Source organism: Mugil cephalus, chromosome 16 (assembly GCF_022458985.1).
Source record: "Mugil cephalus isolate CIBA_MC_2020 chromosome 16, CIBA_Mcephalus_1.1, whole genome shotgun sequence".
Lineage (NCBI taxonomy): Eukaryota > Metazoa > Chordata > Actinopteri > Mugiliformes > Mugilidae > Mugil > Mugil cephalus.
The window spans coordinates 7,402,742-7,422,133 of NC_061785.1; the positions used below are offsets into that span (position 1 = coordinate 7,402,742).

The 19,392-nt window shown below is 46.2% G+C and overlaps 2 protein-coding genes across 3 annotated transcripts; both read right to left on the minus strand.

Moving 5' to 3' along the window:
- Positions 1–652: 652 nt before the first annotated feature.
- fam53b (family with sequence similarity 53 member B) lies at positions 653–13,485 on the minus strand. 2 transcript variants are annotated; one of them, XM_047608375.1, is made up of 5 exons: positions 13,254–13,485; positions 7,183–7,440; positions 6,364–6,418; positions 4,428–5,176; positions 653–1,790 (listed from the first exon to the last, which is right to left on the minus strand). In XM_047608375.1, the coding sequence occupies exons 2-5, from the start codon at positions 7,270–7,272 to the stop codon at positions 1,422–1,424; spliced, it is 1,263 nt and encodes a 420-aa protein (XP_047464331.1). In that variant the 5' UTR covers positions 7,273–7,440; positions 13,254–13,485; the 3' UTR covers positions 653–1,421. The 2 variants fall into 2 exon arrangements, with proteins under 2 accessions (XP_047464331.1, XP_047464332.1); XM_047608376.1 differs by lacking the exon at positions 13,254–13,485 and adding an exon at positions 9,645–9,757.
- Positions 13,486–16,750: 3,265 nt separating this feature from the next.
- On the minus strand, positions 16,751–18,909 carry hpdl (4-hydroxyphenylpyruvate dioxygenase-like). The gene is made up of 5 exons (XM_047608374.1): positions 18,200–18,909; positions 17,943–18,109; positions 17,696–17,847; positions 17,344–17,471; positions 16,751–17,140 (listed from the first exon to the last, which is right to left on the minus strand). Exons 1-5 carry the CDS (start codon positions 18,877–18,879, stop codon positions 16,948–16,950), a joined length of 1,320 nt encoding a protein of 439 aa, XP_047464330.1. The 5' UTR covers positions 18,880–18,909; the 3' UTR covers positions 16,751–16,947.
- Positions 18,910–19,392: the final 483 nt, after the last annotated feature.

A 19,392-nucleotide genomic window follows, 5' to 3' on the forward strand; every position in this document is an offset into this window, starting at 1 on the left:
GTAAAAAAAAAAAAAAAAAAGAAAGAAAGAAAGAAAAAGGGACCGGACTTCCCACCCCTTGCCTGGCGTCCTCCCTGCTCACACCCCCCCTCGCTTCAGCACACAAACACAGGCACATCAGTAGTGGCACTACTACGGCTCTGATTGTCTTTTCCTGCAACTTAATTGGGTCAGTCTGCATTGTTGCATTAAAGACGTGGCTAACAATGACCTTGCTGTTATTGCAACGCGCTGCCAGTGAAAGGATGCATTCACATTCTTATAGGAAAGCGGCGACAGGTTGTGTAAAAACGATCCGTTGCAGAGAAAAAGCGCTGAGTTCAAAGCGGTTCTTCAGCAAAATATCCTAAAAAGTAACTGTCTGTGTCACATCGTTGTGTGTCCAAGTGTTATCATCATAGTAAGTTACATTTTCTCATCCAAAACTTAGTGAAGTGAGCCATTCTTTCATTTAATTCACATTCATGTTCAACCCACCAGCCAATAAAGGCTTTGGGGGAAAATCCCTGTAATCTAGTGTGTTAAGCCTTAATAGTATTCACAAGAATTCAGGCCACCTAGAACAATCACTCGCACTCACATTTGACCCAATAAAAGAGCAGAGAGCCCCAAACTTTTAGGGAAACCTTAGAATAATTCACTTGACACGTCGCACATTTAAAACTGTGTTTATTTGTATAGAAATATGCTCATGTCTTACATAACTTTGTCGTTACAAATCGTAAAAAGAAAGAATATTAACGCTATTAGCATCGTTTCTTTTTTCAAAAACATACAGGAGCATATGTCTCAGAGATAAGCCTGATGTTACTGATGTGTGAAATGTTAAGCTCTTCAGTATTACTTAATGTGTGTGTGTGTGTGTGTGTGTGTGTAGGTGTGTGCCTTGCGCTCGTGCGTGCGGTTTCCTCGCTCAGTAAAAAAAGTGAGAGGGGCTTTACTTTACTGAGAGCGTCTCCATTTCCCTTCCGTCATGACCCCGTGTGCTACTGAAGAACGTCGGAGGAGGAGACACTCTTTCTAGAGCAGAGAATTTATACAAACCCGCTGTGAATTCTCTCCAAATGTAGCAGAGTCAGGGGTAATCAGGGTTATGCGGAAATGTTAAGAGACCCCAGTGTCTGAGCCAACTTTACTATGTTTATTATTATTTTTTTTTCTTTATAATGATCAGTTCTGTCCACCCAAAAATCCATCTTCCCTGACGTCTTTGTTCTCCTGAGACACAGCTGAGATACCCCAGAAATGGGCGTTTAGCAAACGGAGCTCTTGTTCAATCTCTCCTCGAGAAAAGAAGCTTTCCACTTGTTTCCCCTTAAGACTATCAGTACTGTTCACTGTACCACCTGGTGATAAACTTTCAGTCCCCCTAATTTAGCTTTCTCCCCCCCCTCCGTTCTCGGGGGGGGGAGCACTCCAGCTCAGTTCCTCTCGATTTGCTCGATGTCGAGCTCTCCTCCGAGCTGATACACGTCCTTCCTCATGCTGCACAGTCCGGCCCACAGGCTCTCGCTCTCCTTCCCGTTGGTCGTCGTCGCCGTCGTCCCGTCGCCGCGCTCCTCCGCGGGGTTCCAGTCCGCCTCCTCCGCGCCGGGGCCCGTCGACGCGTCGCCGCCGACTTCGCCCTCTTTGGTCCGAGGCCGGGCCTCCCCCGAGCCGCGTTCGCTCGCGGGCGAGTCGTCGGCGTCGAGGTGAGCGCTGCTCCCGAGCGCGGGGAGGGCCTGGCTCGGCTCGCAGCTGTCTTCGCCTGTGATTCCAGGGCAGCTAAGGCTGTGGAAATTCCGAAGTTTCTGTGGAGAGGGAGAGAGAGAGAGGTCATTTTTTATTTTCTCTTTTTTAGAAGCGCAAAACTCATGTTCTCAAGGAAACAGACGTGCCCTTAAAACAAATATGTTAAGTCCTACCACACCAAAGGTTTTTCGCTCCAAAGTCTCCATGGAAACGGCATATTTGGTGAATGAAATCAAAAACATTTCCTTTAGTTTGGACGGTGACCCGAGTCCCAACTGGGACATAATTAAAGTCATCTCCTGCTAACACTGTGCTCAGTTAGGACTAAGTGCTGTCTTATAAAAAAAATAAATAAACGAGATTTGGTGTCAATTAAGCCTGCGTTTCCACTGGAGCAACAAGTCAGGACTGTAAACCGACGTCCAGGAAGACGCCAGGCGGCTTCAAGCGTCCAGATACCCGGAGGGCAGACATCGCTCACGTTGGCCTTTTGACTCAGCGGGCTACAATGCACACATGCATCTGGCGAATCGGGCCGAGCTCCCTCTTTTTAGGCAAATACACATGTGCCAAACGCCGCTGCCGCTGCCCGCGGGCGAGTCCCGTGACAGCTGTGCGCGCTGGAATGAGGAGCTTTACGACGGAGGCTTATCCAATGTGTACGGCTAATGTGGAGGAGGCAGGACAGCTGCCTCATGCCTGACAGCGACGGTGTCGGGCCAGAAGGACACAGGAGAATAGGGCCTCTGTGAAAACCTCCTGTCATTTGTGCGCTTATGTAACACTCAACAAGCACGGGACTGTTGAGGGATGCAGCTCACAGCCAAGTGCGCGCACCGGGCGGCCGAAATGAATCAATAGGTTTAAGATTGCAGAAAATGAGTTGATTTTGAAAGATTTGAGTCCGTGACGCCGCGGATCTTTGCTTTGGAGACGCTGGAGCCGACGCAAATGAACCGTTTTTAACTGATAAATTGATTTTATTATGATAATATTTACATAATAGGGTGGGGTGGGGGTTGGGGGGGGGGTCTATGTAAAGACCAGAGGGATGAGACGGTGAAAATGAAAAGTTACTATCCATGTGAAAGCTCTCAGCATCAGGTAGTTGTAGATCAAAAGGGGCCCCTGCGTGTTTTCCTTGGCTCTGGAGAGGCGCGCACATTTGTCAGCGCCGGGACCCAGTGTCACGTTGCTGCCTTTAGCTTTTAGCACTTAAGTCTGTGCAGGCAGACTTTCTGGCCCGGGCCATGGGACCGGACTGATAAGGTCAAGAGCAGTCTGGACTGTGGCAAAAACGTCGACGTTAGCTAAACCATGTGTGGCTTTAACTTAGAGCAGGGGAGAAAATGTTTGACAGGCGCGTCCCCGACACAACTTACTGCTCAGCTAAGTTCATAAATAAGTGCTGCTCATCCCTCCTCCTCCTCCTCCTCCTCCTCCTCCTGCTGGAGGCGAGAACGTCTCCTCATCCATACTGACCTTGACTCTCCCGTCAATAAAAAGCCGATCAATAGCTCATGAGGCCCCGGTCGTGGCAGCGATCCACCCACTGAGCTGAATTTACAGAAATCGATATCTCTTTACCCGACACATACACCCGACCCCACCCCACCCCCACCCCCACCCCCTCCACCCTCTGTGTGACAATCTATAACCTCTTGCCACAGCTGCTCTACTTCCTGACATTCACGGAGGAGCGACGGCGAGCCACGTACAGGGCAGCACTTTTCTCCCTGGGTAAATTACACCGCTGTGGCGCGTGGAGGAGAGGACGCGGTGACTTTGAATCAGGGCGCCCCATCTTTGTCAATATGTGTCAATTAAATTATCGTTAGCCTCAGAATATCGTCTCCAAGCAGCTCGTTCTGTGTCGTTTTGGCCCAGTCATGTTCAGTCATAGCAGCTATTTCGTAATAGAGGAGAACACAGAGCACAATGCACGAGCAGCAGGAAGGAGCCAGTGTCAACAATCTCAGCGACTCTGCGTTGCTGTGCGAAAATATTGTCGATTGCCCCCGTCTGAGGCCTTTTTTTTTTTTTTTCTCTCTTCTCTCTCCACGGTGACCTCGGCCCTGTTTGGAGTCGGCGTGAGAGCGTGGTGTTGTTAAGACACTGCTGAACTCTGGGCGACTTTCTCCGAGGGGGCCAAGTCCAACTGTGTGTTTATGACAGCGCACCGTGTGAAACCTTACTACGGGTGTCACGCGGGGGCGAGGAGACCAGGCGGCTGCAGGGACGTGCGCTGGTGACGCCGGTTGTTTCTGAGGAATCGCGAACTGGTCAGCGCTGACCGACAAATAACACGCCCGGGTTAGAGGAATGCGACCCTGAACGGACGACAACGACAATGGACGCGGGGACGTTTCCGAGGTGTGCTGAGGGACGGCAGACACAATGGCGGGACCTTAACTGGAAGTGTTTGTTTATCCGAAAGTGTAGAAAAGAGGAATCTGTCGCCACAACAGGTTATTACTGACAGTGATGGACTTAACAGAGCCTCCAGCTGGCGTGATCGCGTCTGGACCACTTGGAGCACAAAAGAGCGCTGTGATGAGTTCAGCTAATGAATAAGCGTCACTGGGAATAGCTCCCTGATAAATTACCCGACTGGCTCCAATGCGACATTAAATATACAGTAATAACCCAAATACTGGACTATTACGTGCATTCCAGGCGCTGCATTCAATACCAACCTGTGTCATCTTTGCCAGATCCAATGAAGGCCTCTGTTTGTGGGTGTCGGCCGGCCTCCTGCGCTTCACGCCAATCTTCTTGTCGTTGAGGACGCATGGCTGCGAGCGGCTACGTGCGAGACCCCCCTGTTGTCCCCCGCGCCGCTCCAGCTCCGGAGTGGAGTCGGGGGAGCTGGGCGGAGAGGGTCCGCGGAGCTCGGGGAGGCAAATTTGTTCGTGAGAGAGGTAGAGGGGCTGCTGCGCTGACGGCTTGGAGGACAGGGTCATGGAGGAGGAGGAGGAGGAGGAGGAGAAGGAGGGCGCCAGGCTGGTGAAGGCGGAGGGCCAGGGGAGGCCCTGGGTGAAGCTGGAGCTGCGCTGCATGGCCGGGAAGCCGAGCTGCGCGTTGGCGACGCTGCCGCGCTGGACGCTGCCCCCGCTGTGGCACCGCCGCTTCTCCACGGCCGTCCACACGCGGGAGCCCTGAGGGCGCCAGGCGGAGCGGCAGCCGCCGAGCTCGTCGGAGCAGGACAGGGACCGGCACTGTCGCTTGCTGGGGGGGGCGGTGGAGTGTGAGGACGCCGCCTCGGTCAGGCTCAGGTCCTGCAGCAGGCTCGTGATCGTGCTCGACGTCGAGCCCACGTCCCAGTCCCAGTGGGCGGAGCTGCGGTGCACCTCGGGCAGGACGTCCCACAGGCTCTCCAGGCTGGTCCCGACCGGCCTCTGCTGTATAGCGCAGCTGTGGCCCACCTCACGCCACCGGCGTGTCTCTGCAACAAAACCAGACCAGAATTATTATAATCAAAGTAAAGACCTTAGATAATATACTGTGCGGGCTTTAATCTACCAAACTCAGAAAAAAAATATCTCAAATTGGGCTCGCTCGTTAAATTCTTTCTAATCTTCACGATGATTATCATGAACCTTCAACCGTGAACAAAGAAAACGGCGTTTAGAGCCGGTTGGCGACTGTCGACGAGACCCACGATGCACTGCTCCAGTCTGGGTCAGCGCATCGGTCTCGGCCGCGCGTAGTTTTCTGTTGACACTTCTCACCGCTTTGTGTAAATTGGCACTAAAAATAAACCTTGTCCTCCGGGCAATGCTTTTTAAGTGTCACAGTCTGCAAGCACAGCTGATTGGAAAAAAAGGAAGGGAGCTCAATGTCCAACTGAGTCAATACGCCGGGAGCAGATGTCAATGACCGTCATAAACATTCTGACTGGAGCTTATCGTCTCTTTTGCCGGGATCTGCATGAGCTCAGCGTCCCGACGAGCTCGGTATCTGCCCTCGCCGGTCGACCCGCGCCACGGCGGTCACGCCAGGAAAGCACCTGTTATTTCGCCGTTGAACCGCGACCAACTGAACTGGTCAGTCGGCTCTGAGTCAGACACTAAACGCAGAGGACACGGCCCACTCCTCGTGTGCAATAGGTCTATTCTTCACTGGAGATAAAATCCCCAAAATACCATCGACAACACATGGGCAGGACAAAGAACAAAAGGCCTACTGGTGGTGCTGTGTCGCCTGCCAGGATTTTGCCACTCTAAGACACTTGATGCAGAGTTACAGCAAGGACAGAATACATTTCGTTCTACAATGAATGGACTGTAAAGGCCGTTACTCCTCCTGCAGGCATGGGGACAGGCTGTCCGCGGCATTTAATGCATCAAGGAGTGCCCACGAGATTCCTGGTAATGATAAACCGACGGCTCGCCATCTTAGAATCTGTTTATGTTGGCAAAAACACCTGTCAGACATGTTTCACGCAATTCCACGTGTCCAAATGGAGCAGAGATTGGCTCCATTTACAGTGTATGGTTCCACCGAAATACCACCTGACACTCCGGCGTCTGCTGAGCAGCGTTCTGAGTACTTAGCTGGTGTATAATTACAAGCCCTGTCAAGTCGGAGATGGGAAATAACGCAAAATTACGGTCGGTTGCAAGCCCTTACCCATGAGTCCGCAAGAGAAAAGTGCAGTCCCCTGGCTCATGGTCTGTGCCTGGAACTGTGGAAATGCAAGAAAAAAAAAGATTCACCGTCAGCTCAGCAGAAATCCACAGAATTAAACTGTATTTATTTTATTGCTTTCTTTTCCGAATGTACGCTTGGTCCAGCTCATCAACACAGAGACAGACAGAGAGAGAGTGAGTGAGTGAGTGTGTTCCACCATAAATGGCTCAGATTGACGCTCAGCCCTGAAGCATGATGACTTCATTTCACGAGACTGAGAGGGCAAACTCAGTCCACATTACTGGGGGAATTTTCTCACTCTGCGCTGGCAGGAGGAAGAACGTTTTCTACTGCATGGATGCTGATTAGGAATTGAGTCAGAGCTGCGCGGCTTAGCGCAACTAAAATACTCCATTGTCATTTTTTTTTTTTTTAAACCAGATGACAACACCCTGGTGACAGTTGGCCGCAATTATGACGCAATTATTGGTAATTGTAACTTAAATATCCCCCTTCGAACGTCTGAATAGCACTTCTGACATCCCTTCCTGTGAGGCAATCTACAAATTTCCCATCAAATCGAATTATTTTGAGAGGTTGACACTTAAGTTTCGGTTCAGATTAAAGTTGACAGCTTAGGAAAATAAAACGTGGAGCTATTAATCTCCGGTAGAAGTCAGAGCAACATCTTGTCCTCCCTCCCCAGATGTGGCTGAAGCCTCTTGGCGAGGCTACATGTAAACATACAAATGGCACATTCCTCCCTGGAAAAAAAGACGCTTACACAAATTTAGGAAAACATAGAATAAAAAATCTCACCAGGTCCAAATTTGTACGTTTGGATGTTACATCATCGGCACCCTTCTTTTCCAGTGTTTTCTTGTAAATGATCACCATGGCAACGCACATCCTCGTCCCAAGAAGCTGCTGCGGTAACGCCGGGCTGAGCTGAGGACCATCTTGGTTGAGCGCGGTTCGGGGTTCGGGGGGCGGGGGGCGGGCTTGGCTTTCTCGTGAGCTTCTTAAGACGGCGGCCCTCGACTCATCCAGGAATGCGCTTCACTCCTCGGCCCAATCCTGAGCAGACGCACAAAGATGAGCGCAGGATTAGGATTCAGTACATCGCTCACATTCTGCCGACCATATAAAGCGAGATAACAATCCAGCTGGATGGAGGAGAGCGGATCCCACCGGCATAGGTTCTGAAACTCATCATCGTCACGATCGTTCGAAAAGGAGGAAAAACTCCCCGAAAAGAATTCGCAACGCACTCTGCTCTGTCTTCTGAGTGTAACAGTTGGAAATATTAACCCCACGATGACATAAAAGGTTATTCTGAACTAAAGCAGTCGCTCGTTCGCTGGGGAGAAGCTGCAGCGCATGCAGCCACATCAGCAGCTGCTAACGTTACCATAATTCACGTTCACCCTCTTAAATTTAGCGTCGTCAGATGAGAGAACACTGACCGCAGCTTCTCGACACTTAAATACTCATCTGTGGGCATGACATGTGAGCGGTTTGTTGGGTGTTAAATAGTGGAAAAAAAAAAACAAAAAAAAAAAGTTTTCACATCACACAGCTTTCTGCCTGTTTTTAATCTCCTGTCACACTCTACATGAGCATCCTGTTTAACATCTACACAAGTAGAAGATAGGTCAGTGGTTTGACTGACGCTTTTTTTTTTTCTGCTCTCAAGCGAGCGAGGAAACATTCCCAGCGAACGCTCACTTAGATTGACAAGTTGTCGCCCGTGCTGTCATACGGTGCGGCGGTCCGCGAGATGAACTAATAGTCTCACTTCCACATAGGCTCTGCAGCTTGTCGCCAAATGTGGAACTCCACGCTCCGTTCGCGTGGAGGGGAGAGCGAGTTACCTCAAAAGTGTTCCACACTGGCGCGCACAAGAGAGGAATAGAGCAAAGTCAAAGTTGTGTAATTGAATCCTCTGGGGCCCGGCTGGGAATAGCTGACCTTGCGGTTATCAAAACAAGCCTCTTCGCATTAATGCTGCACCGCGATTACAGTAAAACTGCTGATTGGTCGCAGATACAGCTCTACACAATCGTCACAGCAGGATTTTTTACTACCGCTGGATCAGTTCCACCTCGGGTTACGTCAGGTGAGGGAACTGAAGCGAGGAGGAGGAGGAGGAGGAGGAGTGGACGCGAGACGGCGGCCGTGTCACGCCTGCACGGCCGGAGGCTTGGATGACAGGACAACTGCGCTGCAGGCGAGGGTTCGGAACAAACGGGCGCTCTGTGCAGACGATGAGACACCGTGGGAAACAAAAGAGGCGACATCAGAGATCGCCGGCGGTCGGGTGGAGTGTGTGCGTTTTGTGGAGGGGAAGGAGGGAAGGAGGGAAGGAGGGAAGGGAGGGAGGAGGGCACGGCATCACAAGACCCTGCGGGAGCAGGAGGTGGTGTTTGCGATCGGCATATGATTTCCATTACAAACACTTATCACATCAAGAAAAAGAAAAAAAAAACTTGTTTTTGGCTCTACAAGGCTATCGACACCGTTCAAGGATGTCTGGCAGCTTAGACTCGCAGCTAGTGCGAACAACAAAACACGGCAGATCAAAGCTGGAAGTTGGACGAGGTGGGCCCAGATTGTACCATGTGTGACTGACCGAGATCTAACCGCGGACGTTCTGGGCTGGAGGGAGCAGATGCAGCTGCCAAATGAGGCGTCTAGATTTGCTGCCCGTGGGGTGGCACGTCCATCTCAGAAAACCCCAATCACCCCTACGCCAATTATCCGGAATCAGTGGGAGTCTTTACGTCTGGTGATGGATGCGGGCGGCACTGACACGGAAATTAATTTGGCAAAGACTCGGAAAAACTCTCGACGTCTGCTCGAACAAAGGGGACGCTAAATGTTCCCCTGCGCAGAACGACGGAAAAAAAAAAAAGGCTCTGACGTTCTCAATGCCGAAATTGTAAACAACGCGCGTTGCTTTTAGTCGAGCAGAATAGGAGGGGAGCAATCATCTTTCTCATGCTCAGGCATTACATTTTGTATCCCATAAATCTTGAGTGCTTTAAATGGGCGAGGTTTATAACATAATTATAAACATTCCCCTGCTCCATTACATAAGTTGGACACACAATTATAAAAGCCAAACCTAAACCCTGCACCCTGTGAAAGCCAGTCGAACTTGTGTCAGTTGTGAGAAGTGTTGGCAAAAGGCGACTTACTTTTCCATGTACAGACAAATTAAGCAGCTATATACCAAGGAAGGAATTCCAGCGCTCAAAGGGTACACCCTAACCACTCACCTCCTACTGCATGCACAGCTGTCTTCAAAGACGCAGCTATAATCCGCCAAATGAGGTATCTAGAATTTCTGCCCATGGGGTGCCACTCCCCTCGCTCAAAACCAGAATCACCCCCGCGTAACGATGCCGCGATTATCTGGAATCAGTGGGAGTCTCTACGTATATATGCTTCTGGAGGCCCGATAGCGCTTTATCTTGGCCGGGGCAGGAACCACCGTGACAGCTGAGGAACTCTAAATTCTGAGAAGGGGAAGAACGTTGCAGGACGTTTCCCTCAGACTCGGCTTCCCATGACATGCGAGCGGGCTTTTGCTGACTGTCTGCAGCAGAGTGCTGCAGTGACAGCAGACCTCCGAGAAGACGCACAGTGCAGCCTTGGATGGGCTGATGGGTCCCTACGGCTTCCTTTGTGGTCGCCAAAAGCCTTTCAGCCATCGCTGCTTCGGGGTGTCAGAAGCAGCGAGCTACCGCACGGCATAAATGAGATAGGACGAGAGAGGAAACCACAGGGTCGAGTTGGTCAACTTGAAGCGGGTTTGTTTAAAGTCAGCTCGGCTTTACAAAAAAATAAATAATCATAATAATCATATAAAAAAAAAAACAAACGTCTGCACAGAGCCCCTACACTACATTTTATGCACGAGATCAGGAATAGAAGTGCCATGCTGTAAATGACGCTTTTGCTAAGACGCATACGTTTGCAGCTCGATTCCAAATAGAGTACAGTCTATCAGCTTAGCCGTGATAATAAGCATCTCGACTGCGGTCACCCCTGAGGGCTGTTTCCCAATTTGAGCAGCTTTTCCATACATTGCTCAGACTGTAATCCCATGGGGTTAGGCCACCATTACATAAGGATTTGGCAGCTTTGTGTCTGACTGACAATTAGAGCTAATACTAATCCATTTCATACCACCTGGACATCTGGTGGAAAACAGAACTGTCGCGATATGATTCTTCTATTTTGTTTGGGCCCGACTTGTTAAGACTATTTCAAACTTATTCTGCCCCTTTTTGTTGCAATTGTTTTTCATTAAGCCTTTCATCTGGGCAAACGGATACAAAGAGCGAGTTCATTCGAAAATTTCCAGACATCCTCCCGAAAAGAATGGCAGCCTGGATGCGTGTTTTGCTCTCAACAATCCCAGGATTGTGGTCGTCTCGATAATGGGAGCATCTGCTGAGCACCTGAGACGGCCGGACTTGAAACCCCCGAACTGAAGGATTTGTGGAGCTCTTCATCGCCACACCACTTGTGAAAAGAATGCTTGGTAAAAAAAGCTTGGCTCTGGCCTCCTGCAAGAAGGATTCCCTGAGAGAAAATATGCGTGTTCTTGAAAAGCTGGTTTCCCCTAGCTGTTGGCGGCCGCGGCGGACTGCTGCTCGTCGGAGTTGCATGCAGGACCCACATTTGAAATCACATTTGAGAAGCTTCCTGTGCCACAACTGTGGTGTGTGTGTGTGTGTGTGTGTGTGTGTGTGTGTGTGTGTGTGAGTGTGTCTGTGTGTTGACGGGGCTTGTCATAGATCAGATATTTGAATAAAAGAAAAAAAAACGGACAAACCAGTTCTTCAGAAACGTCCTGCACCAATTACACTGTGAAAAATCCAAGTTCTTTTTTTTTTTTTCTTTATTCGAAACCCTCAAACTTTCTTTGTCAGTGTTGTCATTAATTAAGCTCCACAAAGGGCAGGTGCTGTCACGGCTGACTGAGTGAAAAGAAAATTTTCTGAAAACTCATTGTAGGGCGCAGGCTAGCCCACAGCTGTCCGCGTGTTCACAGAAATTAGGCTGTGTCAAACAGGAGGCACACTCTACATTTGAAGCAGCCAGTGAATAGTCAGAAATGAGCATGGCTGAGAGGCTTCAATGGTAGTTATCAGGCTCGGTTGAGGGGCTGGGGTACAGCCAAGGTCTCACAAGCATACAGCTGCCCACTTACCATAAACACAAAGGCTCAGCATGGCTATGCATGGCAGCCAAGGAGGCCTGCGTTTTTAAGCAGGCCTGCTGTTTAATTATCTCATACATAATCACTTGCACTGTATACATTTGTCCAGCACAAGAGCTTTGTCGAGCTCTGTAATCAAGGCTTTCAACAAACCTGTCCAAGTTAGGGGAGAAATGTTGTCCACTTGAATGCTTAAATCTAACAAAGTCTCTTAATTACAGAGGGCTGGAGACACAACAACCGCAGCAGAAAAACATGTCAGCGGACCAAATAGGAATAAATCACGCGGAGTGGATGTTGCTCCATTTCAATCAAAATTAAAAAAAAAAAAAAAAAAAAAAGGAGAAGAGCGAGGGAGAGAGCTCATCGGTTTTACATGCAGGAATCCATCCATCCTCCTCATTGGCATTACAATACACAGGATCTTAGCATAACATCTAAATATTTTCGGTGATGTGGAGGAAAGGAAGCAGGAATCATCGGCGAGCTTGCCAGCACCTCCAGGTGGACGCCTCTCAGTTTCGGAAGAAAAAGGGCCCTGAAAACCGAGCTCGTCCAAGTAACCAGCACAAACAGTCCCCTTAAAACCCCCTTTTTTCGAAAATCCCTCATGAAAGGGAAATGAGTTTGGCAAAAGAAATCGGTGTGACGGGAGCTCACAGAATGTTACACGCAGGCTGCAGAGCAAACAGGGTTTTGAACTTGACAGAAAGGCCACAAGCTGCTAATCGTAAAATATGAAGTTTTGCATGCACACAAAGCAGGAATAAAATAATCCCAGGGCGCGTTCAGCAGGACGTCTCCTAAATTAACTATATCACGTTTCCAGAAATGATTTATGGCGGTTATAATTATGGCTGTGGGACAGTCTACGACTATTTAGATTGCAGAATCTGTTGGGGTTGTGTGTCAGCCAGCCCTGACTTCATACCTGAGGGGAAGTTTGTTAAGATAAAGATAAGACAACAACATTCCACTGCAAGGGGACAAACTGTAACGAGGAGGGACAGAGGAATACCCGAATGACATGCCCAACCACCGAGTAATGTGGTCTCCTACATTAAGTTTATTAAAAGCTGCTTACATATTTATTTGCCACCAAGCAACGCCGGCCTATCTTTCCATGCATGCCAGGCTGAGATCACAATGTATATTGCACTTCAACAAATAAAACACACTCAAACTTTAAGGGACAGCTTCTGAGATGATCTGTTTTTTGTTTGTTTGTTTGTTTGTTTGTTTTGTTTGTTTTTTAGGTCAAAAGGCTGAATTGGATAAACTTATTAAACTTCTCCATAACAGTTTATCACACTGTGTCTTTTAATTACATGTCAGGACATGAGTACAAAATAATAATAATAAAAAAATAAACAGATAAAGGTAAGTGTGTGATAAGTGAGTAATAAAGCAGACAAAACAAAGGGAGGCACAGCCAAGACAGTTCACATGAGAGAAAAGTTGCTATGCTAACAAATATGTTAAGTTTGTTTTTTGTTTTTTTTTACCATAAAGACTAACTTTTGTCGCTTATGCTCGAATTAATCCGCATAAAAATCACCGACCAACTTCCTAAAACCCAAGGGAGCATCTCACTTGGACATAACTTTATCTTTTGGTCCAAAAGCTAAAATAAAAAATAAAAAAAGTTGCCACTTACGAGCATCACGTCGAGCGACTCCCAACGACGCCGGGCAGCTCGGGTTAGTTTCGGTTGACCATGTTGAGTTTTTGTCTTGGCAAAAACAAAACAAAAAACAAAAAAAAAAAAAAAAAAGAAAACACAGAGAGGCAGGAGGGCAGGAAGCAAGAGGAGCAGCTCTCACTTTACGTCCTGCTCCAGTCAGCTCCTGTTAACTACAACATCAGCCTAGTTCACGGCGAGACTACACGCTAAAGAGCCTGTGACAACATCCACGAGCGACGCCACTTTTGACAGGAGAGAGGGGTGTCCGAAAAGTTTTTCAGTGCGGTTTATCCTCCCAATTTGGGTTAAATTAGTTACATTGCTTTGCTTATCCGATCTCCAAATCCCAATCGCCTCCAACTTCTGGCGCTATAAAGGAAAATAACAATATCTTAACGCTTTTTAAAACTCACCGCTCCCCCCCGCACATGTCTAACTAGTAGTATGATCCACCCTGCAGTATTGAAAAGTAGTCAGCTTTGAGCTGCGCCGATACACAAGGAGCTTTCACAATACACACTGGTGTAACACGATCACTTACCAAGTCTGTGTGACCTACACACATATTGAGTCAGTAAAGTAGAAGTGCACGTTATATATACAGAGCTAGTTCCTCCCCACATAGTATAACCCGGGCCCGTATAAATACATTTATGACAAACAGATGTTCCTCAAACAAAACTCTGGCTTCATGGTGAAGCTGCATCTGCAAGAGATATGCATTACTTTACTGTATAGGTTTAGTTTTTCCAACACACACACACATAGAAATATATATAGTGTGTAATAGGTACACAAAATACTAATAATAATACTAGTACTACTGTATATTTTTTGGTATCTATCTATCTATCTATCTATCTATCTATCTATCTATCTATCTATCTATCTATCTATCTATCTATCTATCTATCTATCTATCTATCTTTTCCCACCTATCCATGTGCAACAACGACATATTTGTGCTTGTAATCTTCATGTTGTTTCTGTTTGAACTCTTCTTCAGTATCTGAGTATTTATTACACAACTTTAGAGACTTCTTTTATATTCTCTAAATCACCCTTCTCACTTCTAAGGATTCCCTTTTTAATACAACTCAGGCATAATAACTGCATGTTTGTTCAGGGCACTGTTGTGTGTACACCGTGGGGCAATAACAACAGGAGGAATGGCTATTTGTGCGCAACGGCTCACGCGATTGCGCCGTTGCATGACGAGAAAGAGATACTAAAACTTGATTGCTGTATATTTAAATAGCAAATGCGACAGGGTTTTAAAATTTATTGTCCGGTTTGTTTTTTATCACTCCTGTCCTGTAACCTCGCGTACAGTAAGTTAATTGATTTTGTGTGGGAGTGAAGTTAACACACACAGGGCCCTCGGGAGGGTGGGGAGCTGAGACTCACCCCTGGCAGACACTATTGTTAATCAAGGAGTAACATCTGCTGTGTGCCTCTAATCTCCCCCAGACTGTCAGACTGTCCTCCCCGGTTTTAGACTGTCTTTTGTGTTAAAGGGCACTCAGGATTTGTCTCCTTCGCCGCGTAGGCTGCAGCATGGGGGTGACCCAAAGTCTGTCAACGGCAAACAGATTTAGCAAACACATGCAGAGCGTACGAAACTCCGCGTTATCCTGTAAATCACAGGCGACTCTTTAGGGAGCAGGTGATCGAGACAGATTGCAGAAGTCTTTCAGTTCAACAGGTTCTTTTCACAGTGTGTGCTGTGACTGTCACAACCATAGAGGGCAGTATCCACCAGTCATAGCACGACAAAAGGAGTTCAATAGCTTCTTAAACGTGTGAGGAATCCTAAACTTTACATATTTGCTTGTCATTTATCTTCGCTACTGTAGCTGTGGCTAGCATATGGCTGACAGTAAATAGGAAGTGATCTTCCAGCGATCAGCTCCGAGACCCCGTGCAGGATGCTGCATGTCATCTGTGGTTCGCACTGGCCGGGGACAGATGGCTGAAGGACTCCTGTTACAGGAGCCACCCCTTCTAAACTTTAATGAACAGTTAATCCTTTCAAAAAGAAAACTCCAATTATGCAAGATTTGGAAGTTTGTTTTCATTCATGATTTGAAACAAACGCAGCAAAAACCTTTCAACTCTGTTCATGCTTTTCAAATGAATTAGCTCCAAAGCTGAGAGAACAACGGAAAGTGAATTAATTCCGTGGTTTCTCATTTAGTTTGACATTTTATCCGTAAGCACAAATAAATAGTACACAGTTTGAACACGGCTGAAAAGTTTAGCTTGGCCAGGACAGTTGTGCTTGATTAAAAGAAAAACACTGACACCATTTGTCAGAACGCAGAAGTACATGAATTGAGATGATAATAATAATAATAATCATCTCTATGCCGCTTGTTGTTGTAATGACTCTCAGCTGTTCCCCGGCTGGATGCTGTAACTACAGTCAAGACATACATAAAAAGAAGCATATGGCTTTCTTGGAACTCCATCTAATTTTCATTGCTTCTCATCTTTCCTGCTAATCCGCGCCTATAATGTTTATAGCCAAGTTAATTGAACTGGCACATCTCTGTGGGTTCAGAGATCCCCTCTAAGAGGCTCTGAAGCCAAGTTTTTTTTTTTGCCAAAGAATGCACACAGCGTCTGAAAGACGTGCAGCTGTTCTTCTAGTAACGGCTCACGACTGTGTGAATGAGTTATTAGGAGAAAAAAAAGGGCCACCGAGATCAGCTTAATTGTCAGTAATTATGTCTACAGGACAAAATAATAATCCTAGATGAGCTATTAGCACGTTGAATACTTGGGATGTGGTTGGTATTCCTTTGTTTTTTATGTGGAGGCTGACATTGGTAATATAATTATAAAGAAATAGGTGTAGAAACAAACCATATGAGTCAACGTTCTACTTTCAACACTTGATGTATTATGAACAAATTGCAGGACTGATAATTTCATCTGTATGTGCAGCAGTATTATATTACACTATATTAATATAACTGGGAGTTCCCCATCATTGATGGTTCATTATATAATCATTCACACAGGGGAGGGGAAAACACAGAATAAAACCTAAATCTGTCAGTTACAGGTGAGTAACTCTATTCATGTGAGTTTTAGGTGGATTTTTTAGGTGGATACCACCCACAGATGTTCCTAATAAAAAAAAAAATAAGAAAAACTTTCCACCAGCCATTTAGAACTTAGACGAGAGGTAAAACGTCTTCGTCAAGAAAACCAGGTGCAGTCTTAACTCTTTTAGCCAGTAATTGTACGTACTTTAATGAGTGTAATAATAACTACTCCATTAAGCAACCAAGTAAAAGTACTTGCATCCAGTGTCTTTACAAAAAGCATTATCATTAAAATGTACTTGCTCATAATTAAAGTAAAGTGCAATTTAACAATTCCTTCTGTTATGCATAAAATGAGAAACTTCTTATTTGGATATCAGGCCCACACACATTCTAAGAAACACCGAGCACCATAAGCATTTTTAAAGTCCACTGCGAGTAACAGATTTATTGAGCAACATCTGCTCTGGAGACATTCGGTTAGTGTTGATACAGTACAAAGACATTCATTTTACTTCTGCAGAAAGTGGAATTTTCTATTAACATTATGTGATGTTTCCGTTTAACGATATAAATACAAAACATTTGACATGTTTCCTCTTAAACTAAAACGACTAATAACCAGCAGTCTTTGTGGTTCCCTCTCTTCGCGAACGGCCGCTGTCGTTCTCCATGTACGCCTGCACCGACCTCCACAGCGCCCGGATGTTCCCCTCGCCGAAACCCGTCGCGCCTCTTCGCTCTATCAGCTCCAGGAAGAAGGTGTCCTCGGCAAATAACGGCTTGGTGAACACCTGGAGGAGGTACCTGAAGACGTGGCGACATGTCACCCGGGAGAAGGTGCTTGAAACTTCCAGCCTCTAGCCTCCCTTTCTAAGCTAATGCACGTATTGCTTGTGAAATTAACATCTCTTGCTCAACGTTTGTAAATGTAGGAAGACAGATAAAAGAAGACCTTATAAGGGCTGCAAAAATACTACCACTACTACTGCCTGATTGCTCCGTCTCACCTCCTGTTTTCCCTGGATGCTCTCTCTGATAGTGGGACCTGGTGCATGTCTGTGTCCAGGAGAATACCATGCTGCGCCAGTTCCTCAGGGTTGTGTCCCGCTTCCTCTATTTCCTGCCGTCTTCCCACCTGACACAGCACAGGAGATGTGTAAAGCAATTGCCAACACATACAATTATTAGTGAATTCTAGTTAAATCACATCTGTTATGTTTTTCTTTAAACAAAGTCAGTAGTTATAAAGTCTGCTCCCATGTTGTTTTTTATACAAACCAGGCATTATTTAAAACACTGGCTATTTATTGTAGTAAAGGTTTGATTCTTTTATGTTGTAGAATATGAATTGTGTCAAACCTCAGTGTAGTAGGCGGGAGGAGGGCAGAAAAACTGCACACCAGCTTCAGCCATGACATGTGCAGTTGAGACTATGTTACTAGTGTACAGTCCAATGTGCTGGATCCCTGGCGCTCTGTGCTCCTCCAAGAAGGTGTCGACCTGGTTCCTGCCTGAAAGAGGTGAAGCCACAAAATCATTTTAGCAACTTACAGTAAATTAAAGCATTAGTTTCAAAATTCTAAAAACACAGAGGGGCTGCTTTTACCTTGTTCGGGGAGGGATTCAGCAATGACAAACTTGCAGTCGGGCTCTTTTTTGTCCACAGAAGGAAGAGTGATGCCAGCCTTGCTGCATTTCCAGTACTCCATGGCCGTAAGTCGCAGTCCAATCCCATCCTCGTTTACAACAAAGCCCTCATCCACATCTTCATTCCTGTTGAGAGTAAACTTTTAATCACTGGCATCACATTAGGCAGAACTAAAAATTTATTGTAAATTTATTAGGATAGCAATGTTGTCTCACCTATCAATGAAAAACCTCTGGAAACCAAAGAGCTTCTCATACCACCTCATGACTTCCTGGGTTGTTTTCCTGGGACACGCATAAGTTATGTGATCAAAATGTGTAACTGGACAAGACGCGTCTTCTCCTTCCAAGCTCTTTTCGCTGACCTCAAACTCAGGTAAAAAGGCTCCTTTATATTTAGTCTTGTCAATCAGCGTGTGGCAAACGTTTCCCACAATGGACTTCATCACGGAGTAGGTGACAAGACCATCATCGTCCTCAACTGTTGTGGGAGGCACCAAGAAATTGCAGCCAAGGCTGCGAAGAACCTTGAATGACCTTTCCACATTCTCCACCTCAAAACACACGTTGTTGACGGTGTCCACGGGGTAATGTGGACTGACATCGTAAAGACAAGCTGCAGAGTTGGCGTGTCTGTATTTCCCCACGTGTGGATCAATGCAATATTTGTCCGTTATATCCAGAATCCCTTCATTCATTCCGTTCCTGCTATGTAGTGGTCTCTCATTTACGACGCACACCGCCGCCCCCTTCTTGAAAGCCAGCTGCCTGGACCTGTCAGTCACTCTGCTGGCAAACAAATTAAACTTGAACTTCGAAACGAGGTCTTTAGCTATTTTTTCCGCGTTAGAAACGTGGAGAGAAACGTGGTGTAACCGGCTCAAGAAAACTGCCATGTTTTCCTAGTGACGTTGACAGGAGGCGTGTCCAAATAATAATAAAAAAATTAAAAAAACACGGAAACGCTGAGACAGAAATATATTTTTAGATTAATAAATAGTAAGTACGAAATACAGGCTTAAACTAAAATTTAATAGCACCATTTCGTTTGTGTTAAAATCTATTTTAAACCATTAAACCAGAATCAGAATATTTTTTTATCAATGCTTCTCGGAAATTGTCTTGTTACATTTTAAAAAATATGAAATACTAATAGAATAAAATAATAATATAAAAACGTGTAAGATGCGTAAAGCTAAATATTTCAAGTACAAAAAAAACAACGTTTCTCTCCGGCAACTATGCTGAGGTGTGAGAGATTTAATGTCAGTAAAAAAAAGTTGGGGTTTTTAGAAAATATTTGTTAAAACCATTGGGTAAAACACATTCTGTTTGAAGTATATATCTGATATTTAACATAATAAATATCCAAGATGGTTTTTTATTTGGAAAACAAGCTAATTGTACAA

Bases quoted from the DNA above. Each gene is read 5' to 3' on its own strand.
- fam53b (XM_047608375.1), bottom strand. From the start codon at position 7,272: ATGTGCGTTGCCATGGTGATCATTTACAAGAAAACACTGGAAAAGAAG. The intron at 5,177-6,363 runs GTAAGGGCTTGC...GTTTTGTTGCAG, and splicing joins TTTCTCTTGCGGACTCATGG to AGACACGCCGGTGGCGTGAG. The intron at 1,791-4,427 runs GTTGGTATTGAA...CCCTCTCCACAG, and splicing joins ATCTGGCAAAGATGACACAG to AAACTTCGGAATTTCCACAG.
- hpdl (XM_047608374.1), bottom strand. From the start codon at position 18,879: ATGGCAGTTTTCTTGAGCCGGTTACACCACGTTTCTCTCCACGTTTCT. The intron at 17,848-17,942 runs GTAAAAGCAGCC...CACCTCTTTCAG, and splicing joins TGAATCCCTCCCCGAACAAG to GCAGGAACCAGGTCGACACC. The intron at 17,141-17,343 runs GTGAGACGGAGC...CCACGTCTTCAG, and splicing joins GCATCCAGGGAAAACAGGAG to GTACCTCCTCCAGGTGTTCA.